The sequence below is a fragment of the Halichoeres trimaculatus genome, unplaced genomic scaffold, assembly GCF_033239565.1.
Source record: "Halichoeres trimaculatus isolate MK-OKI-2021-1 unplaced genomic scaffold, fHalTri1.1 fHalTri1_scaffold_21, whole genome shotgun sequence".
In the NCBI taxonomy this organism is placed as follows: Eukaryota; Metazoa; Chordata; class Actinopteri; order Labriformes; family Labridae; genus Halichoeres; species Halichoeres trimaculatus.
In genome coordinates this window covers 2,257,696-2,281,154 of record NW_027437199.1, presented here as the reverse complement: position 1 = coordinate 2,281,154, position 23,459 = coordinate 2,257,696, and the positions used below count along the sequence as shown (strand labels likewise).

Sequence of the window (23,459 nt, the reverse complement as noted above, 5' to 3'; positions counted from 1 at the left end):
GACCTGTCTTTTTCAGCAGCTATCTCTGCCTTATTATTTCCCCTAAATGCTTAAACATTAAATTAAAAAATGAAATAAGCTGCAATGGTAATCTCGGTTTGGTGTTTTCATGGCATAAAGTACGGTGGCCCTAAAGACCAGTGGGAATAAACGTTTCAAAAAATGCAAAATAAATTTCAGGAGTAATGATACATTTTACAAACCACATATAAATTTCAAAAAAGACTGATACAAGGCACAGAATAAAGATTTCGCAGAACAAAAACACATTAAAAAAAATAAAAGAAAAAAAAAATACATTTCATAGAAAGCAAACGAAATCAACAATCACAAAATACATTTTACCAATCACAAAAGAAATTTCATTTATCACAAAATAAATTTCACCAATCACAAAATAAATTTAACCAATTAAAAATATATATATCACCAATCACAATTTTTTTTCACCAATCCCAACATATATTTCACCAATCAAAAAATACATTTTACAATTAATTTTTTTTACTAATCACAAAAACAGTGATTACAATCAATTTTACCAATCACAAAGTAAATTTCACCAATAGCAAAATAAATTTCACCAATTACAAAATAAATTTTACAAATTAAAAAATAAATAGTACCAATCACAAAAAAACAGCAATTACGAATGATTTTACCAATCTCAAAATAAATTTCACCAATCACAAAATAAATTCATAAATTAAAAAATAAATTGTACCAATCACAAAAAACAGCGATTATGAATACATTTTACCAATCACAAAGTACATTTCACCATACACAACATTAATTTTACCAATCACAAAATAAATTTTGCCAATCAAAACATTTTTTTTTTACCAATCACAAAGTAAATTTCACCAATAACAAAATAAATGTTACCAATGACTTAATACATTTTACAAATCACAAAATTAATTTCATGAAACCGGAAAGGTAAGGATCATGCAACTTGTCTCTGATTGGCTAAGTCAAAGCTTGTCAGTCACATCAGTCATGTTTACATTGGATACCAGCTGTAGCAGGGCATCTACCATGATGGGAGAGGAGCTTGATTTAACTGTACAGTACTTCAACAAGGGACATTTATAAAGCGTGATTATAGAAATGTTTTCCTCTTATCATGATACAAACACATCACTAGGAACCCTTAAGTCACGTTTAAAGAACTTTGGGCTGCAGAGGAGTCTAGTAAGGTCTCACTTTTGACACTCAGACCTTGTTTCTGCTTGAGTGTTAGCCACATTGCTTGGTATCCAAACAGTTATCCATACACTTTAAGACATGTTATATAGAAAAAAAAATTGAGATCATTAAAACAGATTAACATTTATTACCACAGAAAAACACAAAAAAAGTAACAAAAATTGGTACTGTTGAGTACTGATATCAATTGCCAGGTACCAGGCATCAGTATTGTATTGTTTCAAATGTGAAAGGTATCATCGTCATCATATTAAAGAAGATCTTTGTAAATAAATAAATAAAGATCAACATTGTTAAACCATTAAATAAAAATGTTAACCTATTTTATTTATCCAATAACTTCAAATTCAAACACAGGTGAATAAAAAGCCACCTGTAAGAAGAGACATGTAGTACCAGCTGTTGCCACTAGGTGGATGCCATGAGTCCAGTTTGTTCCAAGCTTGTTCAGAGTCAGCTGTGTGTCATTTTTCATTTAACAAGTCAAACCTTCAGCCCATGATAAACTATTTTCATCTTAATCAGCCGTTATTCAGTTTTTCTTCTTCTCTTGTTTGAAATGTGCTGCAGAAACTGACTTTCTTGGCTTGATCTCATGTGAGCAAGGCATATTTTTGATTTTAAGTCTAAAATAAAATAAAGATGCAAATAAAACATGCACATAACAAAGAAATCAGGCTGCTTTCTTCATTTTCCTGCAGAGATTCTTCTTTGTACGTGCCTGCTTTCTTTGCCTCTGTTGCCTTGGAGTCTTGTTTTTAAGTTAAAGTGCCCAAACCTCAAATTTCTCCCCTCTGTATCTCTAAATAACACCCTGCTCCTCAAAGGAAAAGATCTCCTGAGGTTTTCTGTGTGATGAAGGAGGTGTGGATGCTGTTTGGCCTCCTTTAGCGCCATCTTGTGGGCCTGCTGCAGCATCACATGTGCTTGAGTAAACTGGGAATAAGCAGCAATAATGTGAATGCACATGATTTAACGTTGTACCTGCTCTTTTATATTAACGCTGCTCCACGGTGAGGGAGACATCAGAAGGATGAAGATGAGCGTGCATCCGGCTGTTCAGGTTGTGACTTTGCCTCAGAGTCCCAGACTACAAACAGTCTGTGTTTGATGAGTTTAATCTCTAAATGAGATTGATGTGTCCTATTTACCCGGCCCACTGCAGGTCAAGTTTCAAAGTTTCCTTCTCCTCTCCGGCTCACATGAAACACAACAAATATTGACAGGGGCCGGAGTCGATCAGTTCAGTGGATTTTAACCTTCAGTTCTCAGCTCGGCTCTCCCCAGAAGGAACGTCCCTGCCGTGTCCCAGCAGCTGTGTTGTGTGTGTTTTTTTTAATATATATGTGTGTGTGAGGGAGTGTGTGTTTGAGTCCACAGGACGGAAACATGAGGCGTCTGGTGCTGCTGCTTCTGGGGCTCCTGCTGCTCCATCAGGGCCGCTGCTTTGAGTTTGTGATCGACGGGGAATGGGAAGACGAGGCGGTGGGTGTCTTAAAAATACTGTTTATAAAACTTTTTATTGGGAGATTATAATCTAACCATTGTTTACAGTAACAGATTATTAGATTAGAGCATGAATTAAGATATTTCTGAACTGTGTGGTCTGATATTAGAGGCTGAAACATGATTTAAAATTTTTATATGTGGATAGATGCGACGCAGTTTGGGGACTTTTATTTTGAAAATCTTTGTTTTTAACTGTTTTTAGTGTTATTTTCCAGCTGATTTAAATCACACAAACCTAAATTACTTTATCAAGAAACTCTCTCATTCCAGTTTCAGAAAGTTTTGAGAAACAAGGAAAGTTTTGAAGCTCGGCATTTGACGGGAAAAGCTTTGTAATTCTTTGTACATGTTTTAAATCACATAAAAAAGAAAATACGCTCATAATAGATTTAAAGAACTTACATAACTGTCCCCCAGTCTGATTTTTCTGGCTCTTTGCACATTTTTCTTATTGTTTAGACATTTTTTGCTCGTTATAAAACAACTGTTGTGTAACTTTTCTTTACTCAAACCAAATTAACCCAGTTCCCGGCCCTGACCTTTGACCTTTAAAACCTTTGATGCCTGTTAAAAAAAATCAATTTTGCAGCTGAATCTTCAATATGAAGAAAAACATTGCTTTGAAATCTTATTAGCATGTGTTTTTTAAAAAATATTCTGCAGAAATTAAACCCTAATTCTGTTTTTCTACTAGCAGACTCATATCCATGATCATCAGGAGAGACATAAGGTGAGATTTTAGAGCTCAGCTTTTTCTTTTCTTTCAATTTATAATCTGCTCTGAGAGTAGATTAAACTGATGATTTGTGTCTTTTTGTGTGTTTCAGAGAGACGTATTGACCAGCAGTGAGCGTGAAGACTTGGAGGTATGACTCCTCGTGCTGTTGAAGCCTCTGCACCGTGACAGAGTTTAGCCTTATCTGACGGTCAATATTCAGCTGTTTGAAGAGATTCTCGTGACTGTCGGGTTATTGACTTTATTCGGCACTAATCCAGCCCTGCCCCCAATTTCCACTGGTCTTTTTCTGCCTAAATGTGTCTCAGGAAACCCAGTTCTGATTTGCATCAAAGTCAATGCTAACAAAGAGCTAATGGTCGCTAACAACTAAAGCTAGAATTTTATTAAGTCGTTACTCGGGAAACAGTCGCTGCAACTTCATGAATCACTCTACCATAAAAAAAATGTGTAATTTGGATTTTACTGGGATGAAACACTCAGTAAATTAATAAGTTTGTGTATACTGGACTGTTTAAATTTTTTAAAGGTTAAAGCTAAACTGGATTAACTGTTCCCTTTTGTTTCCTGTCTCTTGGCTAAGCTGACCAAGGCATAATTAACAGAAAAGTAGAGTGCCTTTTTTTTTTTTAATATAACTTTTACGGAAAATATAGAACTACTTCTTAATAAGGCAGCTTCACATCCTGAAGCACCATTTTCTTAAAAAAAATCTAAAGATTAAAATGTTTGCAAAGATACTTTGAGAAAAAGTAAAGAAAACAGTACGCTACATATCCACAACTTTTACTTTCAGGGTCCCAGACTAAAATCTTACAACAGTTTGTACTTTGATAGTTGTGATTCAGGGTTGCCTCCCATACTAGTTTTGGATATTGAGTGAATTTCCATAGGGTTGTATTTAGAGGCTATAAACCACAACAAAATGCTCGTTAACTGTAGCTACGTGTGGGAAAAAGAAGGCAAAATATGTAACTTGGGGGAATAAGCTTGGAGCAGTTACAAAAAAAATCCTAAAGCAGCTTTAAAGGGAACTTTTCCAAGCCAAGACTTAAGATTCATTAACAATAAGCTTTGAATTTGTATCTTTCTTTCATCCAAAATATCAAACTTTTCCTCACAATTAGCAGCTTCACATCCTGAAGCAACATTTTCTCAAAAAAATTCTAAAGATTAAATTTTTGCAAAGCTACTTTAAGAAAAAAATGAAGAAAACAATACGCCACATATCTATAACTTTTAGTTTTTAGGGTCCCGGATTAAAATCTTACAAGAGTGTATATTGTGATAGTTGTGATTCAGGGTAGAGACAACAGAGAGGAAAGTGTAGCTGTTAAATCCTCTGCCTCCCATACTAGTTTTGGAAACTAAGTTTGTTTCCGTAGGGTTGTATTTAGAGGCTATAAATCACAACAAAATGCTCGTTAACTGCAGCTACGTGTGGGAAAAGAGGGAAAACCTTCAACTTCGGGGAATAAGCTTGGAGCATTTACAAAAAAATCCTAAAGCAACTTAACTAAGAACTGTTCCAAGCTAAGACTTAAGAATCATTAACAATTAGCTCTAAACTTGTATCTTTCTTTCATCCAAAATATCAAAGTATTCTTCACATTTCACCATTTTTTGGATGATTTTAAAGATTTCTTAAGATAAAAATGACTGCATAGCTACTTAGAAGTCACCTTAGGCTCATTTTTAGCACAGTCTGTGAAAAACAGCAAACTACATATCAATTATTTTAACATTTAGAGATCCAGGTTTTGAAATTTTACATTATAGTGTTGTAATATTTAGTGAGTATTGAGAGAAATGAGATTTAGAGCGTAAACTCCCTGCCTCCCATATTAGTTTTGGAATCCAAATGGGTTTCAGTGTAGTTGTATCTAACTATAAATCATAGCAAAATGTATTTTAACTACAGCTGTTCTTATTAGACAAAGCCAGTTTTAGAATTATAATAATACTTAAAAAAAAAACACTTGGAGAAACCAGACAGAAAAACTTCCTAGGAACAAAAGCTTAGAGCAGATATGAATAAGCCAAAAAATAGCTCAGCAAGGAACTGTTCTAAGCTAAGACTTAATAATCCTTAACATTAAGCTCTACCTTTTCATGTTATGTTCACATGAAATATCAAATATTAGTTTAAATTAACAACTTCACAACCTGACGCATGAATTTTTTAAACATTTTTAAAGATACGTAACGGTTAAAATGTTTGCGCAGATAGTTGATGATGATTATCAAGTGTGATTGGTGATTGGAGATACAAGCGTGTTTCAAAGTACGGCTACAATGAAGTTCAGAGGCCACCACTTTAAGTCTTGAAAGATGTTTATGAAGTTATGAAAAGAAATGGTTACTAATGCGTTTGTATCACATGAAAAAGCAATTGGAAACAGTTTGTCCACAGGGGGCGCCAAAATCAACTCAAAGTGAATCTGAACAAAGGGAGATCCTGAGCAAAAAATGAAGCCTACCTTCAAGAGAAACGTTTTCACCCACTCGACTATTTCCTCTACAGGCCATCCGCGGAGATGACATCACCGTCAAGAGCTACAAGGTGGAGAGCCGCATCACGTCACGGTTCGCCCACACCACCGTCAGGAGCTCCGTGGTCAACTCTGGCTCCAGTGCTCAGAGCATCGGCTTCAACGTCCAGATCCCCAAACGAGCTTTCATCACGAACTTCACCATGTGAGACCAGCTCCAAACGCTCCCACAGGTTTTTGGATTGACGTGGTTTTAACATTGGTGCTTCTTTGTTGCAGGAATGTGAACGGGATCACATTTATGGGCTCGGTTAAAGAGAAAACAGTTGCGAGGAACCTGTACGCTCAGGCCAGAGCCAGAGGCAAGGCTGCAGGGATCGTCAGGTACCAAATTCTCAAATTTACCTTTGAGATTTCTTACTTCAGGAGACCTTCAACAGCTTCTCACAGACTCTGACGTTTCTTTACAGGGCAAACTCTCTGGATATGGAGACCTTTCAGACCGAAGTCCACGTCCCTCCTGGCAGTCACATCGAGTTTGAGCTCCACTACCAGGAGCTGATGCAAAGGAAGTTTGGCTTCTATGAGCACTCGCTTTACCTGCAACCCCGAAGGCTTGTGCCACAGTTTCAGGTAAGATAATCATGACTTGATGAATGTTTTCACTCAATCCACTTGTTCTTTAAACACACCTTGATGTGTTTTCTCTCCAGGTGGATGTGTTCATCTACGAGCCAAAGGGAATTTCAATGGTTGAAACGCCAAACACTCTTGGGGAGCAATACACAAGCCTGATCAAGATGACATCATCCAAAGACAAGGTACAACTGAAGACAACCAGAGCAAGGTGACTCTTAAAATCCCAAACCTTTCCTAATTCCCATATGTCTTTCCTCAGGCTCATATCACCTTCAAGCCAAACCTGCAGCAGCAGAAGAAGTGTGCAAACTGCACTGAGAGCGGCATCGACGGCCCCTTCACCGTGAGATACGATGTGAACAGGGACAGCAACGCCGGAGAACTACAGGTATCACATTAACCTGTTCAACTGCATCAATTCGAGCATCATTAACTCATTAGTTGATCAAGCCATCGCGATTTCTTCCAGGTGTCTGATGGGCACTTCGTCCAGTTCTTTGCCCCGAGTAACCTGTCATCTCTTCCTAAAAACATCGTTTTCGTCATTGACGTCAGCGGATCCATGTGGGGAGTCAAGATGAAGCAGGTAAGCTGGATTCTTCGCGCTACCTCCCATACTACTTTTGGAAACCATAAGCAACCACATTGTAATCCCGTCAACAGACAGTGGAGGCCATGAGGGCTATTCTGAGCGACCTTACGATCGACGATCACTTCAGCATCATTGACTTCAACCACAACGTGCGCTGCTGGAGCGAGGAGCTGGTCCCTGGTTCCTCCATTCAGATTGCAGACGCCAAGAAATACGTTGAAAACATCAAACCCAACGGAGGTGAGAGGGGTTATTGCTCTTCTGTCTTTTCTCGAGTTCCCTGATCAAGAAACGTCACCTTAGCTGACTTTCAACCCAAGGTACCAACATCAACGAGGCGCTGATGAGAGCAGTTCAGATGCTGGTGAGAGCGTCCAATCAAGGGCTAATCAACGCTCGCTCTGTCTCCATGATCATCCTGGTGTCTGATGGAGACCCAACCGTGGGTAAGACTCACTGAAACGACATATTGAGGACATCGTGAACAAGTACCAACGCCAAGAGATAACAGGTTGATCTGTTCCAGGTGAGATCAAGCTAAGCGCCATCCAGAAGAACGTGAAGCGGGTGATGAGGGAGGAGTTCTCGCTTTTCTCTCTGGGCATCGGCTTTGATGTGGACTACGACTTCCTGGAACGTATCGCCATGGAGAACAGAGGGATGGCTCAGAGAATCTACGCGAACCATGACGCTGCAGAACAACTGCGGGTACGTTGACCTTTCTTGCTCTTGAAGGGATTCAGTCCGCTTTGTTTTGACGTCAGCATCCTCTTCCTCTTATTTCTTTCTCTGCAGGCATTTTACAGCCAGGTGTCCTCTCCTCTGCTGAGACAAATCACCATCCAGTTCCCAGAAGACACCGTATCAGACGTCACCCAGAACAGCTTCGATAAATACTTTGGCGGCTCAGAGATCGTCGTGGCTGGAAAGGTGTTGCCATCCGACAGCAACACCTTGACCAGCTTCACCACGGCAGCTGCTGTGAGTACAACAAGCACACCTGTAGATTCACATCCAGATTTAACACCTTTAGTAGCACTCACAGTCTTTTCTGTGCTGTAGGCGAGCCTCGACATCACCCTGGAGACGGACGCCGACATCTCGGAGCTGGACGAGGAGCTGGTCAAGCATCAGCATTCCTTCACAGGGTTTGCTCGGCAGCTGTGGGGCTACATGACCGTCAAACAGCTGCTCTCTGAAAGGTAAGAAAAGGAGGAATTAACCGGAAATTAATGCATATGAAAGGTTATAATCAAACATGTTGATCTGTGGTGTGTCTCTCCTGCAGGGCACTGGCTCCCACAGCCGCCAAGAAAAGGAAGATCACGCAACAGATCATGGCGCTGGCAAAGGAGCATCAGTTTGTGACTCCTCTTACGGCTTTGCTGGTGGAAAGTGAGGATGGCACGGAGAGGCTGCTGGCTGACTTCCCCAAAGACCCCAAACATGGCTGCTGCTCAGGTGCCTGACAGGAAAATCAGTCTTTAAGTGTCGATGGAGTTCATTGTCTCAAACCTGACTGTACCTGACTTTGTCCTCGGGTTGTAGGAATTGGCGGAGGAATTGGTGGAGGAATTGGCGGAGGAATTGGCGGAAGGCCCGGAGGAGGCAACGGAGGTGGCTCGGATTCCTCCAATCTGGCTCCAGTCCGTGTTGTCTACGCACCTCCACCTTGGGTCCAGGTGGCAACTGCAGCGACCCCTAGTGAGGCCGCCAAGGGTCCAGAGGAGCAGGCCGTACCCGGTCGACTCGCCTTAGGTACGAACTTTGTGGATAACGACCCTCACTTCATCGTCCACCTGCGCAGAAGTAACGCGCATGTCTGCTTCAACATCGACTCCAAACCGGGGCACATCCTCAACCTCGTCTCCGATCCTGGAACAGGTAAGCTCCACTACATCTGTAATTAAGTTAATTAGCTTAAATGTTTTAAAAATTTTAGGAGATGCTTTGCTGGGATCCAGAACTTCATGTTTCCAAAATATAAACAAAAAGTTTCGCGATCATTGCCACACAGTTCCACTTTTGTAAAGCAGAGGAAACTGATCTTTTGTAGCATACTGTTTTGTTAGCGATTATTAGCCTATTAGCTTTGAAGTATCAGAGATGTTAGATGCCTCTTTCAACAAAAACTTAAAACTACAACTTGTTGATGTTTAAAGATGTTATGCTCCTGATATGAAATCAAGAAAATGCAGACTCTTAATTTAAGATACGTATTAGCTGTTTTTACCTGAATGCTAAGCTACAAGCTAACTACACCCCTGCTACAGCGCCATGTGCAACAAGCATAGGCATGTAAGGTGTCAAACTTCTCCTCTTAGCGTCTGCAAAGAGGTTAGTCTATTTTTTTCTCAATATTTTTTTATTGTTTACTTTCACTTAAGGGTTTTATGTGTTGGTTGTTGAATTTCATCCGTCAGACAACAAAAATGCAACATGATATTTCACTTGACTGTACAACTCTTCAATTTATTACATCTATTCTATTTGAGCCAAAACCCCAAAAATTATTTCATAAAGAAGATTTCAGATATTTCGCTGCTTTTCTCTGACTCACACTTCTGTCTTCAAGGTTTGGTGGTAAACGGTCAGCTGATTGGCTCAAAGAAGTTAAAAAAAGGCAAACTCAACACCTACTTTGGCATCATCTCAGCCTACTACCAGCCTGATGGAATCAGAGTGAACATCAGCCCTGAAAACATCGCCATGAGCGACGGCGTCAACCACCAAACCTTCACTTGGGGGGCCACAGCGGACATCACACAGGACGGGTAACAGTTCAACAAACTTGTGGCTGCGCTACCTGCTGCACGTCTGGGTATTTTAAACATTTTTTTTTATGTGTTTGTGTTTCAGTGTGAGGATTTCCATTGTGAAGAACTCCCACGTTACTATCGTCATAAATAATAACATCCAGGTGATGGTGTTACTCCACCGTGTGTGGAAGAAACACCCGATCAGCGTTGACTTCCTTGGTATCTACATTCCCAACGACAACCCGTACTCCCCAATGGTCCATGGACTCATAGGTACCCCAACACTCAGCAACCCACAACACCTGGGAAAACCACTCAGAGTTCCCTTGAGCAATTTTCTGACAACCAGTGGATTTAAAGTTTACCTTCTGGTGCGTTTTTGGTCTTTTTTATGAGACAGGATGTCTAAAAATAAGACAGGAAGCGCAAGTGGTAGTGTCAGAGAGTCAAACCAGTGAATATGTAAACAAGGGTGAAAGCTTCTGCACAAGAGAAGTAGCTTTAACCGCTATGCTAACAGCGCTCCTGCTAGCAGGATATAGAAAAAAAAGTTTGATTTTTTTTTTCTGATTTTTTTTTTCCTTAAAGAGGTGATATTAGCTTTTTTTTCACATTTTATGATACTAAACATGAGCAGAGATTCCAATTTTGATGTAATCCTGTGTCGGAGGGATCTCAAAATGAGATGTATTTGAAAAGTCACGAGATTTCAGTGAGAACAAGGTGAGATTTGCTCAATTTGTAACATCATCAGTTGTTGAATAACCTTAAAAGGGCAAAATTTGTATCTAGAAAAGAAAAGTTTATCCTTACCTACAATAGAGGACGGGTTCCGGAATGTTTCTGGGTACTCTGATGTTCCTTAAAGAGACAGTAGCTGAAACAAACGGAGGCTGAAAGGGCGGTTTTCACGTCACTTGTCTGAGATAAAGAGAGGTTTTTCAGCTTTAAATCGTAAAACTTTGAGTCCTCCTCTTTAGCAAACAAAAGCTAACGGCTACATCCTCTTAAAGGTCCCACATCCTGCTCCTCTCCTGCAGTTTAATCTGGATCATTGATGTCTTCATGAAATGGTAGTAACATGTTTTGGTCCAAAAAGCCAATAAATCAAGCACAGCAGCATTGTTTCCAGGCTCTCATAGCCCCTCTGTTCAGAACGCTCTGATTTAGTGGGCGTGGCCTTCATATGTAAATGAGCCACCGCTGATACCGCCCCGCTCTTCCACGTCACTGAGAGCGGCGCCACGAGCTCCGAGTGCACAATGTTTAGAAAACAGCAAAGCTCGTTTACCGTAACATTACAGGCTAAAACAACAGGCTAACTGCAGCTAAAGTTAGCATCCTGAAGCTAACACAGAGACAGGGGGGACACTGAGGAAAAGCTCTTCCATCTGCTCCACAGCACACAGCATTTAAAATACTCACATTTCCAGGGTCCCAGGTTTGTTGGAGGATGGTTGGTAATGCGCCTGGATTCAGGACCAGTCTATTGGCTAGCCCTCTGTTGGACTGTCCAAAGTTGGAAAAGCAGTCGGCCGTGAAGTGACTAGCACACACATGCACAGTTTTACTGAGTGTAGCTGGAACATTTCCTGATAAATGAACTCTAGACACTTAGTCTGTCTTCTTCTGAGATGGGAAGCTTGAGCATGGAACTATGTGGCTGTTTACAGCCAAAAACAGAGCAGTGATGGCTCTTCAACTTTGGTATTCTCCTCCCAGGGAGGTGGTTTGGAAGTATCTGCTCTGGTGGACCAATCAGGTCAGACTTGCTCCTGATTGGTCAAAAAAGGGAATCACTGACGTCAGCAAATCCCCAAAATCCAAACAGCTCGTTTTAGGTCAGGATTTTACATTAACAAGCTCTACTAAGAACAGGTTTTATCACTAAATATCACATTTTGTGGGCTGGGAGGAAAGACAAAGACCCACAAATTTCACTTAAAGACTTGATAAAGTGATTTTTGCATAATATGAGGCCTTTAAATTTGGAGTTAAAAAACGTCCGTCATGGCTCCTCAGGTCAGTTCCACAGAGAGCCCGAGCTCAGCGTGTACGACGTGCGTGACGGAGCCGACCCTCTGAAGAAAGAAGCCACCATGGAGGTGAAGGGCAACAGGCTGCAGGTCACCAGGTGCGTTAACCTCACATGAGAAGAGCTCAGACAAACTTCTTCTTCCTGATGACGTGAACTTGTCGTGTTTGTGTTTCAGGGGCTGGCAGAAGGACTACAGGCGGGACAACAAGCTCGGCACAGACGTCTACTGCTGGTTCATTCACAACAGCGGGAAAGGCTTCATCGACGGCCACTACACCGACTACATCGTCCCCAGTCTCAACAGCTTCCTGCAGACGCACTGAGCAGCTCTGAGAGACGTTCGAGAACCAACTGCTGCTAACAATCCTCCAAAAGTTTAACCGTTAGAAACCGGAGCTGGTGTCTGCGTCTTCACTTCCTGAGTTCAGTTTTTCTTAATCATTTTCCAAAAAGCACCAGGAGTCACATTTCATACATTTATTTGGAGAAAATGTACATCGTCAAATTTAGGATCAACTTGAACAATAATACAAAATAAAAAACAAGTTGAACAAACTGCTCTCGTAGTTTCTCTGTGTTACCTGGCTGGTGGTGCATTGTGGGATATGTGTATGTACAGGTGAGTAAAGGGGGAAGTAAACTCTGACACAGTAGAGTCTTTCAGCCCTTCCTGAGATTGAAACAGGGAGGAGTCGAGTTCAGGCCAGTTTGGAGAAATCCTCGTAGGCGACGTCGACTCTCTTTCCTCTCTGCTGACCCTGAGGACGACACGGAGGGAGACTGTGATTAAAGCTGCGGCCGCCACCGACTCGAAATGATGATACAGGGAGGAAACAGAGATGCCAATTCTGGGATTTTTCTTTGATTTGTCGTAACTTTGCCTCTTTCCTCGCACTCTTTATTTGAGATTCTGCAGAAAACAGTCAAAATTATGATTTTCTTGAAACAAAAATGTTAAATTGCCTTTTTTTCCTGGCGGGAATAAACAGCACAAAACTGCAAAAAAATTTAGAGGCGTCATATTCAATCTGCAGCTTTTCTCATACAAACGTTGCCTTTATAATCGTCGTCTTTGTGGTTTTTATATCTTTTGTCATAAAGTACCAGGCGCTGGGACACTGACACAATCAAGCGGTCCACCATGTTGAATGTTTTGGTATGTGACATGCAGACTTGGGGAGTGACCGATTACATGTAACAACGTTACATAACCAGGATACAAAAGAACGTAAGATGTTAAGTAGCTGTAAGCTAACTTTGGTACAATGCATCAAATAGTGACATTTATGTTAAATATCGTAAATGGTCCCTTTATAAATCGATTAAATTAATTATATTAAATTAAATTAAATTATTTTAATTTATAGCTTTAATTTTCTTCTTTTTTTTCAAAATTCAGTATTTGAACACCTTATTTGTTAAAAGTGTAAAAATTAATTTCATTGTTTTGTTTCTTTAAAAAAATACACATAGAAGACGACACATCTTTCATACCCTCTTGTCTTTATCTGCATGTTTGGTATTGAATTATTTCAAAAGTAAATAAAAGTAATCAGTAACATTACTTAAATTTTGTGGTACTCAGGGTAAATTACTGATTACAATTTTTAACAGGGAACTTGTAATTGTACTGGATTACATTGTTAAAGTAACCTTTCCAACCCTGGTGACGTGTCAACAACCAACGTTTTGATTGGTTGGATGTTTACCCATCACAAGCGAAACTGGAAAAATCAACCTTGGTCCAAAAAAACAAAAGCTGCAGTTTTACTCAGTGAAATAACGTTGCTGCTGTGAAAGCTTGCTGAAAAACAGTAAGTTTGAGAAAAGATTAATAACGCATGAAATATTAGCACAAAAATATGCGTCTGGGGTGTAAAGGTCTTAATTCTTATCAGATTTAATTTTGTGTTAAAGCTTTTGGTCGTCATGGACAGAACAGCCTCAGACAGTTTTGGATAATCAGCATTAAATCCTCTCAGGATCTTGATTCGATCTCAGGACCAGAGCGCCCTCAACTGGCTGAGCCAAACTGTGCTGTCTACTGTCTACTCTGTGCTTAAAGTTTAAGATGACGACAGACTGGATGAAGCCTGGAGCTGAACAACACTTACAGAGTCGAGTGTGAGCGAAGCGCTGAAGTTCTTCTCGTCTATCCCTTCCAGCACGGCCTCTGTGTCTCTGTGTGGACCGTTCAGGATCAGGACACGTTTACCTGTAGGAGGAGATCAGTTTAACACCACTTCCTCTGATAATCTGAGAATATTTCCTGTAGATTATTGGTGTTAATGTGAAGTGAAGGCTTCACCTGGTGCAGGTATGACCGTCTCCACATGGTTCTGATCCAGTTTCAGTTTGTCTCCAGAGTCCACCATCTTCACCACCGCTCCGTATTTGTCTCTCACCTCCTACAAACACAGGATCTTCCACAGTTAGCAGCACAAATCTTTGTTTACTCTTCCTCTTAACAACAGTGAAGAAGAAGTGCGCTCACCATGACCACGCCCTTCTTCTTGTGGTACTTCTCTCCGAGCCTCTTAGTGACGACTTTGACGACGATGTTGGGCTGCAGCCAGTAATCCGTCCTGACCGACTGCTTCATCCTCCTCTTCTCCTCCATCTGAAGGAAATAAACTCACTCTCAGTACAGAATAAATAAAAAAACAGAGGAAGACTGGATCAAATAATCATCATCTCTACCTCCTTGATCTCCTCCAGAGCTGATTTCTTCTTCTTCTCCATCCTGGAGTCTGAACCTGAGGACGGCTCTTTCCTTTTGGTGGAGGATGCTGCAGCTTTGAGGGCGCTGGCACTCAGCGCAGAACTGAGGAGAGACAGAAACAGCTGAAGAAAACCAAACAAACTCTGCAGAGCAACAAACCAAAGGCTGACGCATACCTGGATTTGGAGGGACCGGCTATGGATGAGGAAGCACCAAGGTTGAACGTGACTGCAGGAAACAGGAAGAGGAGGAAAAATTCACATCTCTGTTCTTTTAAAACCAAATCTGCTCTCATATTCGTCTGTTAACGCTGCCTCACCTTTTTCTTCCTCACTTTCTCGTTTCAGCTCTGTGAAAACTGGAGTCTCCTGCAAAATAAAGCTCAGGTGAGTCACAGCTGGAATCCATCTGAGCACGTGCAGAGCTGTCGGTCTGTTCCTCACCTCCGGCTCTTTGCCGTCTCGGCCTCTGCGGACCTGCTCCTCGATGAACTTGGCGCTGCGCTCCTCGTCGTCCAGCTCCTGCTTCTTCTTCCTCGCCTGCTCCTCCTGCCTGCGGATGGTCTCGGGGTCGCGGTCGATGTACTGGACGTACCAGCCTTTAGGAGTCTCATCGACCTTACAGAGACCTGTCAGGAACATCCAGCACAAGGTTATTCTGAGGAACTTTAACTTCAAATCTGTCCGAGTTTAATTTGGATTTTTAAAAAATTTAAGAATTTATTTCTTTCACGGTTTTAGTTTCCAATTTTTATTCGGCTTTGATTTTTTTTTTACAGGTTTTCTGTTCGATTAATACAATGTAAGTTCTGGCGCTGGTCAAGTTTCATATTTTGTTTTTTCATTCTGATTTTTGAGACATAATAACATCCATTTCAAATGTTGACATTTATCTTTTTTTTTTTTTCTTTTTCCAGGTTTGATTTGATATGATTTGCCATAAGATCACTCATACATGGCTTTCTGTAACCGTCACTTCTTATTTTTTTTCACAACTTTATTATTAAAGTTTTCAATGATCACAAACAAAACCTTTTCTCTACAAATATAATTTTTTTTAACAGTTCCCTACCCACTTCAACAACATACAAAAGAGAGAAAGAGAAAGAAGGAAAATAAATAAATAAATAAATAAATAAATAGAATAAAATGAAATAATAAAGAAAGAAAGAAAGAAAGAAAAAGAAAAGAGAATACATTTAATTTGTTTTATTGGACTTCTTTTTTTTTTGAGCAGGTTTAATTCAAAAATTTTAGCGGTTGGCGTTTAATTTTTCTGCAGAAAATTTTCAATACACTGTATATATTGATTGAAATTGTAGTACAGTAGAAATAAAATGTCATATGGTTTTATTTGGACTTTTTTCCACATAAAATTTAACAGATTTAAGATTTAAATTCATTTACTTTATTTTTTTCATTTTTTTCACAAATACTAATGGACATATTTAAGAGTATTTTAGTTTTGGTTGTTGTACAGGTTTATTTCTGATATCTTTAATGTTAATATAACTGAAAATTTAGCATGTTTTTAGTATGTTTTGTGTATTGATTCAGCCTTTAAGCAGCTCTACATCACAGTTTTTTTTTCCATGGGTATGAGGTGTTGTCAGATGTGACACATGCTTTACATAGGATGCCTGAATTTCCCGGGGATCATAAACGTTACATCCATTAATATCTGTTTTTAATCTGCTGTGAATCTATGGCCCCACCTTCTCTGCCCAGCCACTTGGTGAAATCTGTGAGCGTCTCCCACTGTGTGGAGTTCATGTGGACGTGCTCTCGGTCACTGATGTACTCATTGTAGACGATGTTGTTGTGCACACGCTTGGTCCCTGCAGGAGGGAAACAGAAGCACAGATTGATGATGCTTTAAAGCTGCTGCTGAAGAAACTTCTGGATCATGTGTGGAGAACCAGGACTCACCAAAACGTCTCCTGAGCAGCTCCAGGAAATCACTTTTAAACTCACTGAAAGGGAGGAAACAGTGGGAACAGGTTAACTACTTTAATAACATTATTGTTTATCAGATCATGGAGCTGAACTCACTCTGAGAAATAGTCCATGAACTTGTTTGGGTCCTCTGAGGCCAGCAGCAGCTGTCTCTGGTGAGACTCTGACATGCAGTGACATTTAAAGCCATTCTGTGAACAAATACAAGAAATAAATACATACCCAAATGGCCAAAAACAGGAGAAACACTAAATTATGTGGATCTAATAATCAACTCACCTCATCTCGGCATTGTTTCTGACACATTTGACAATACCATCTCAACTTCTGGAGTCCTTTGGATTTAATCCGGTTGGCGATGGCCTTAGGAGACAGAAAATCGGCCTTTCCCATCCTGGCCTTATAAAATTAAGATAGAAGTCTTAATATTTATTAATTTATAACGATAAAAATAAGAAAACACTCCTCGATACGATGCTAAACTTCAACAACCGCTAACATGGTAAACAGCTTCCGCGTGTGAAGCGTCAAAGTCTCGCGAGATTGTTTGAAAGAACGCGATTACTGTAGATGCGTTCAGGGACTCATTGCAGGCTTTCGCCAAGTTTTAACTGCTAGAGTGTTTGACCTAAAATCAAATGGTAAGTTTAATCAGTCTGTATTCAAAAGGTAAATTATTGAGATTAAATCATATAGATGAGTTTGTGCTGGGTATTTATCTAGTTTTTTTTTTTTAAACAGATTATTTTTGTATTTTCTTCTATAATATGTTTTCAGCTCATTGAAACTTGAAATTGTTTATTAGAAAACATTGAAAATATATATTTGAGAACCAGATGATGCTTCCTCTATACACCTAAAACATATTCATGCTTTGTTTTGGGGGTATATGGCGTCCGGCTATGTAAAACTAATTGTTACAGTACTTGTGGTAGTCCGTGAAGGCAGCATCCATCCATTTCGACTTTAAGTTGCGCCTGCGCAGTCCTGCGTGTCTGACCTTCATAGTAACCATGTTCGCCAGGAGCAGCGCGTTGGTTTTCACCCCACAATGGTAAATTTAAGATATTTAAACACGCTAACAATATCATTTAACTTTGAAATAACTTACTAACTCTTTATAGATCGGAGAATAAACTTAACTTGTTTCTCCTGCTCTAATTTTCATTGAAGTATGAATGCAAGGACATGCTAACGTGGAGGCCGCAGCTAATGAATGACAGCGGTGTGCGGCTAATATGACATTTACAGGCTAACGATCCCAGACAGTGCGGGAGAAACTAGTCCACAAAGTGAAAAACATCATTAATGACACTGTTTAACAGTTACTACACAGTTAGGATACATTAACTACAACATTATCTTCAGTTTGCATGAAAACGTTACGTGCACACTGAAGCTAAGTGATGCTAACACGCCTGCAATGTTATAAATCAATTAAAATTCATCTGATTGATCCAGAAACTTCTGTTACTGCAAAACTCTGTTCATAACATTGATTTATGTTGATGATATTTGCAGCTAGAGCTGATATGCACTGTTTCTGTTAACAGGGGGCAGGTCAGGAACATGGCTACCTTGAAGGACAGTAAGTACTTTAGTGTTTTTGTCCCTGACATGAGAAGCAAACGTTTAAACAGCATGTTTTAAGATATCCTCTCTTACTGATATTAAGTAAAAAGCAAAGAATGAATTGTCTGCAAGTCTTTGCAAGTAGTGTAAAGGTGGTTACATGTAAATAAAGCTGCATAAATGTGGTTTATTATCATATAATTAATTTCTTTCCAGAAGTTTTCTTTAATGCAAACTTACTCTCTGTGGTTGCATTTTAAAAGACTTTGACTTTTCATTTGGTGTGATATTATTCGTGGGAGGTGACAGCAACAACTATGGGGGACAAATAATTGAAGAGAAATGCTAGCTTAACTTCTGCTGGTGAACACTGATGGAAGATAAATAAAAAGCAAGATATATGGATGTAGGTTTTGTTTGTGTTTGTTTGTGCTTTAAAGGGTTAAAATCATTGCTATTCAATATCTTAAGTACATGTGTGATCTGTATCCAACACTTTTCAGCCTGTGACCCCCAAAATAACTGTACAAGGACCCTTGACCCAGCTGTTTTACACTAAAGCCTAGAATAAAGATAGAAACCTAGTTAATCTGCCACAATCACACAAAGGTCATGTGGCAACCAGAAAGTTGGAAAATAGGTGAAATAGTTTTTATTTGCATGGTTTTATTAGAAATGTTACTTCTATTTTCATTTATAGTTAGTCAATAAAGGATCAAGGAAGTAATTTTACTCTAGAAGGCATCTTGTGAACCCCTGGGAGGTCTTAAAGGCTTTAATAAAAAGGTGAAATATTACTAATAATTTTTTTAAACCCCAAGGTGAGGTCTTGAAATTGACCATTTAAATTAAATTTAATAAGCTAATATCAGAGGAGAGTAGGAAGAGGAGTTTGTGCTTTTCTATTTCATTAAAGCTCCTGTGAGGTGTTTTTTTGATGGCCGTTAAACAGACCGTAAAGAATATTAATGTCTTTTTATGGCCTATTAAAGCAAACAGGATCATGACAAAGAGATAATTTTATTTCTATATTGTAATTTTTTATGTTTGAAACAGCTGACGGGGGGTAGGTGTCAGACAGAGTGGCTCCTTTTTAACAAAGATTCTCTCTCTGACTGTTGATAAACGGAGATTTTTCTGTAAAGAGGCACCAAATCTAAATCAGGGTGTCTGTGGGGTCTTAAAAAGTATTAAAAGTTGATAAGTCAGTTTTGGGAAAATTAAGGGCCTTAAAAAGTATTAAAAAGTCTTAATTGTGGTTTAATGAGGTATTTAGTTTCATAGGTATTCAAGCTTTGACCCAAAAAATGTCCATGAATATTTATTTTCCCCTTTGCAACCGTCCCCTGATTGGGACGTTAATACAGTTATAAAATAGAATAGAATAGAAAAGAGTAGAGTTACTTTATTGATCCCAAACTGGAAAAATGTTGTGTTAACAGCAGAAATCGATGTAGTCAGTAGAAAAATACAAAAATAAAAAAGAATAGAATAAAAAAAATACTTAAAGACTCTAGTTAGAATAAAATACAACAATAAGGATTGTGAGCGGTATAAACACCAGCTATAAATTAACGTCATTTCTAGTTTCACAAAGAGAAATTAAATACAACATTAAAGCAAATCACACAATCTCTGGCACATGTCCTAAATTTTAAAAATGATTAAATAATTTCTCTATTTTTTTTAGGAAGTTGGCCTTGAATAATTTAGTTTCATGTGTTCTTTCAAGCTTTATTCCTCCTTAGCTTGCATAATTTCTGTAAAAATGTAAACTACAACTGTTAAAAAGTGGATGCCATCAACAACTGAAAGTTGCGATAAAGTCTTAAAACTTTTTTAAAGGTTTTTGAAAAAGTCTCAAAAAGGTATTTAAATCAACCTCAGGATTATAGCATATACCCTGTAAATGCACAGGACTGCTGAGTCCATATGGAGCGCCAAAACATCCCTCACAGGAGCTTTAAAATGACTCAGATTGATAGATTCCTGTTGCTTAATTTTGTATCATTAAACATCTTTGCAGAACACGTTTTCTTAATTCTTACTTTGCAAAATCATCTTTTTCTCTCTAGTCACCATTCGGTTGAAGTCCATCAAGAACATCCAGAAAATCACCAAATCCATGAAGATGGTGGCCGCTGCTAAGTATGCCCGCGCTGAGAGGCAGCTGAAGCCAGCGAGAGTCTACGGCACCGGCGCTCTGTGTACGTACGCTTCACCTCCTTGTTTCAAGACTAACGTTTAATCCAACTTGAGACTGAACTCTGTGTCCTCTCCAGCTCTGTACGAGAAGGCCGACATCAAAGTGGACGAGAAAGCCAACAAGCACCTGATCATTGGTGTGACCTCTGACCGTGGGCTCTGCGGCGCCATCCACTCTGGTATCGCCAAGGCCATCAAGAGCGAGATCGCCAACCTGACCGACGCTGGGAAGGAGGTGATGGTGATCAACGTGGGGGACAAGCTGAGAGGTCTGCTGCACAGGTACGGAGGGGCAGAGAAATGAGATCAGCTGATTTCAATAGGATACAAGCTTTTAATTCTGCCAATATTATACTTTTGAAAATGTGAATTAGATAATTTAGATTTAGTATATTTTGTTTGGTAAAACCAGTTGGAATCGTGTATTTTTAAAAATTAATTCTCAGAAAGAAAAGGTTGTTGTGTTGTTTTTTTCCTCAAAGTGCTGCTTCAGCAGGTGAAATTAAGATTTATTCCTAAATTTTTCCACATCTTTCTCATAAAACTGTTTTTCTCATTAGAACCCACGGGAAGCACATCATCATGAACTGTAAGGAAGTCGGCCGTAAGCCCCCGAGCTTCGGCGACGCTTCAGTCGTCGCTACCGAGCTGCTGAACTCTGGATACGAGTTTGACCAGGGAGCCGTCTTCTTCAACAGATTCAGGTACGATACTTCATTTTTCTGTCTTCATGGGTTTTATTTTGCAGGAGGAATGTTTCAGAAGAAGAATAACCCTCCTCTTTCCTCCTCTGCAGGTCTGTGATCTCATACAAGGCGGAACAGAAGCCTCTGTACTCCAACGACTCTGTGGCCAACGCAGGTAACGATATTTATTTGATAAATCTCCAGTCTGAGATTTATTTACTGTTTCGGATCGTAGCAACAGAGTAACTAACGTTCCTCTTTGACAGAGAGCATGGGCGTGTACGATGACATCGACGCCGATGTGCTGAGGAACTACCAGGAGTTCGCTCTGGTCAACATCATCTATCTGGCTCTGAGGGAGTCGTCCACCAGCGAGCAGAGCGCCAGGATGACTGCCATGGACAGCGCCAGCAAGAACGCCTGTAAGACTTCATCGCTGACACGTTTAACTTTGAAATATTTACTTCCTCCCACTCTGAGTCTAAAGTTTAACTCCTGACACTTTCTCCCCTCTCCTCCTCTTCCTCCAGCTGAGATGATTGACAAGCTGACCCTCACTTTCAACCGTACCAGACAGGCCGTCATCACCAAGGAGCTCATTGAGATCATCTCTGGAGCCGCCGCTCTGTGAGTCTCCAATTTCCTGCTCTTCATTTGCACATTTTCCTCTGGCTCATTATCCTCCTCCGGCTAACTCCTCTGACCTCTGAGACCTCCTCCTTTTCCTCCATTCACGTCTTTTTTTGTGTTGAAACATCCTAAAGCTGTCACATTCTCTCGTGTCTAATTCTCCTCTCTGACCTGATCCTCACTTTCTGCTCCACTCAGGAACTGAAGCTTGTTTTAACAGAGGAGGTAAAGCTGTAGAGCAGACTGTGGTGTTAGGATCTGGTCTGTGGAGCGCTGTAGGAGAATAGAAAGATGTAATTGTTGCTGTAATAGTGTAGTCTAGTTAATTTGAGGTGTAGTAGTGGAGATTTTAGCTTGTTAGCATTCTCTTTCTGACCGCTTTGTGTTTGTGTCTCTGCAGATAAACGGGTGAACTCATCGCTCCCTCTGCCTCCAGCTCTGCAGAGCACTTCAGACCCATGTCGTCGAGAGTCTATGAACATTTGTGCTTCTATTTGTAAAATATATAAGGAGAAAATAAACCTCTTACTGATTCCTCATTTTCTCAGCTTTTCCTGTAGATGTCTCTCACAATAAATCCTGATGACCAAGAATGAGAAATGTTGATGCTTCACTTCTGTGGCATTGATTTTTCAGAGACGGTGAATTATACATTTCCTGTGGTTTATCTTTTTCAGGTCCTCCTTTAAACAGCTCTGTTTTAACGAGAAATGTACTCTGGTTAAAACTTATTTGACCATTTGAGGAAGAAATTCAGTCACCTTAAAGAAAAACGCAAATTTATTGATTTATAATCAACAAAATAAGAGTTTAGCTGCCTGTATGACGCTAACTATTTCAAGATTTGATCTGTTATTGTTCACAAGGTCATTTTAAAGCTTAATCATTAAAATGAAATAAAATAACTAATGCAATACTGAGCTAAAAAAATTACTTTCTAGGGTGTTAAACTGAAATTGCAAACCTAAGATACCAACCAAACATGTATATGATTAAGCTAAAGACCACTATTTTTGTTTTAATTTTTTTGCTAATGTGTTCATGCTTTACAGGATTGACATCAATCAATCTTCTGAGATCCTGTTGTGACAATGAATTTGGTGCAGCCATAAATACTGTTGGACCTCACTGTTAATTTACTTAAAAAGAGGCAAAGACAGTTATATATGTATAAATTCAGGTTTATACTGATGCATCAAATAATGAAAGTAATAAGACAGGAGTGGTATTAATAGTTCTGGTACTAGAGTTCAATATTTAAAACAATAAATGGACTAGTGATGGAGTATCAGTGTACACAGGGGAGATGGTAGCAATTCTTTTAGCAACACTATTGGTAGGGGAAATAAAACCAGTTAAACCAGTAATATGTTCAGACTTTTTTCATCTTTAAGTATTAAACATAGAGTTATGTGTATTTTCTTAATACAGAAAATTGACAATAAAAACCTTTATATCTTGATGATAAAGAGGAAGAAGAGAGTGAAATATGTAATCTTATCAAGTCAAAACTGGTAAGGAAACTTGAAGATGTTTAAAATATAAAAAACAAAACAAAAAAACCTGAATAGATAGATGCTGCAGATCTTTGTTTCAGTTTCAAATACGGAAAAATTTGATTAAAACATTATGAAGTTGGTTTGAGCATCCTATGGTGATATCCTGAGCCACCCCATAGGTGGCGGTAACGCGCCGAATCGTTGTTCGCCAAC

At 39.5% G+C, this 23,459-nt stretch overlaps 3 protein-coding genes across 4 annotated transcripts; 2 read left to right on the top strand and 1 right to left on the bottom strand.

Annotated features, from left to right (window-relative positions):
- Positions 1 to 2,601: 2,601 nt before the first annotated feature.
- Positions 2,602 to 12,300, top strand: itih2 (inter-alpha-trypsin inhibitor heavy chain 2). The gene is made up of 19 exons (XM_074698777.1): positions 2,602 to 2,697; positions 3,549 to 3,587; positions 5,982 to 6,154; positions 6,229 to 6,333; positions 6,420 to 6,582; positions 6,663 to 6,770; positions 6,848 to 6,976; positions 7,058 to 7,174; positions 7,252 to 7,420; positions 7,501 to 7,626; positions 7,707 to 7,888; positions 7,976 to 8,161; positions 8,243 to 8,382; positions 8,469 to 8,635; positions 8,789 to 9,064; positions 9,756 to 9,954; positions 10,040 to 10,212; positions 11,962 to 12,073; positions 12,153 to 12,300. The coding sequence occupies exons 1-19, from the start codon at positions 2,602 to 2,604 to the stop codon at positions 12,298 to 12,300; spliced, it is 2,808 nt and encodes a 935-aa protein (XP_074554878.1).
- A 209-nt stretch (positions 12,301 to 12,509) lies between these two features.
- Positions 12,510 to 17,196, bottom strand: kin (Kin17 DNA and RNA binding protein). Its single transcript, XM_074698365.1, has 12 exons — positions 16,934 to 17,196; positions 16,751 to 16,845; positions 16,628 to 16,671; positions 16,414 to 16,536; positions 15,143 to 15,327; positions 15,019 to 15,067; positions 14,876 to 14,927; positions 14,678 to 14,801; positions 14,472 to 14,597; positions 14,286 to 14,385; positions 14,092 to 14,192; positions 12,510 to 12,735 (listed from the first exon to the last, which is right to left on the bottom strand). Exons 1-12 carry the CDS (start codon positions 17,045 to 17,047, stop codon positions 12,676 to 12,678), a joined length of 1,173 nt encoding a protein of 390 aa, XP_074554466.1. The 5' UTR covers positions 17,048 to 17,196; the 3' UTR covers positions 12,510 to 12,675.
- A 398-nt stretch (positions 17,197 to 17,594) lies between these two features.
- On the top strand, positions 17,595 to 22,354 carry atp5f1c (ATP synthase F1 subunit gamma). 2 transcript variants are annotated; one of them, XM_074698064.1, is made up of 9 exons: positions 17,595 to 17,708; positions 18,208 to 18,242; positions 20,302 to 20,433; positions 20,509 to 20,713; positions 20,992 to 21,135; positions 21,228 to 21,292; positions 21,384 to 21,539; positions 21,648 to 21,744; positions 22,148 to 22,354. In XM_074698064.1, exons 1-9 carry the CDS (start codon positions 17,668 to 17,670, stop codon positions 22,149 to 22,151), a joined length of 879 nt encoding a protein of 292 aa, XP_074554165.1. In that variant the 5' UTR covers positions 17,595 to 17,667; the 3' UTR covers positions 22,152 to 22,354. The 2 variants fall into 2 exon arrangements, with proteins under 2 accessions (XP_074554165.1, XP_074554166.1); XM_074698065.1 differs by lacking the exon at positions 22,148 to 22,354 and having other exon boundaries at positions 21,648 to 21,748.
- Positions 22,355 to 23,459: the final 1,105 nt, after the last annotated feature.

Bases quoted from the DNA above. Each gene is read 5' to 3' on its own strand.
- itih2 (XM_074698777.1), top strand. From the start codon at position 2,602: ATGAGGCGTCTGGTGCTGCTGCTTCTGGGGCTCCTGCTGCTCCATCAG. The intron at 6,977-7,057 runs GTATCACATTAA...GATTTCTTCCAG, and splicing joins GCAACGCCGGAGAACTACAG to GTGTCTGATGGGCACTTCGT. The intron at 7,627-7,706 runs GTAAGACTCACT...GATCTGTTCCAG, and splicing joins TGATGGAGACCCAACCGTGG to GTGAGATCAAGCTAAGCGCC.
- kin (XM_074698365.1), bottom strand. From the start codon at position 17,047: ATGGGAAAGGCCGATTTTCTGTCTCCTAAGGCCATCGCCAACCGGATT. The intron at 14,598-14,677 runs GTAGAGATGATG...TATTTCCTTCAG, and splicing joins CTCTGGAGGAGATCAAGGAG to ATGGAGGAGAAGAGGAGGAT. The intron at 14,386-14,471 runs GTGAGCGCACTT...CTGTGTTTGTAG, and splicing joins AGAAGAAGGGCGTGGTCATG to GAGGTGAGAGACAAATACGG.
- atp5f1c (XM_074698064.1), top strand. From the start codon at position 17,668: ATGTTCGCCAGGAGCAGCGCGTTGGTTTTCACCCCACAATG. The intron at 20,714-20,991 runs GTACGGAGGGGC...TTTTCTCATTAG, and splicing joins CTGAGAGGTCTGCTGCACAG to AACCCACGGGAAGCACATCA. The intron at 21,136-21,227 runs GTACGATACTTC...CCTCCTCTGCAG, and splicing joins GTCTTCTTCAACAGATTCAG to GTCTGTGATCTCATACAAGG.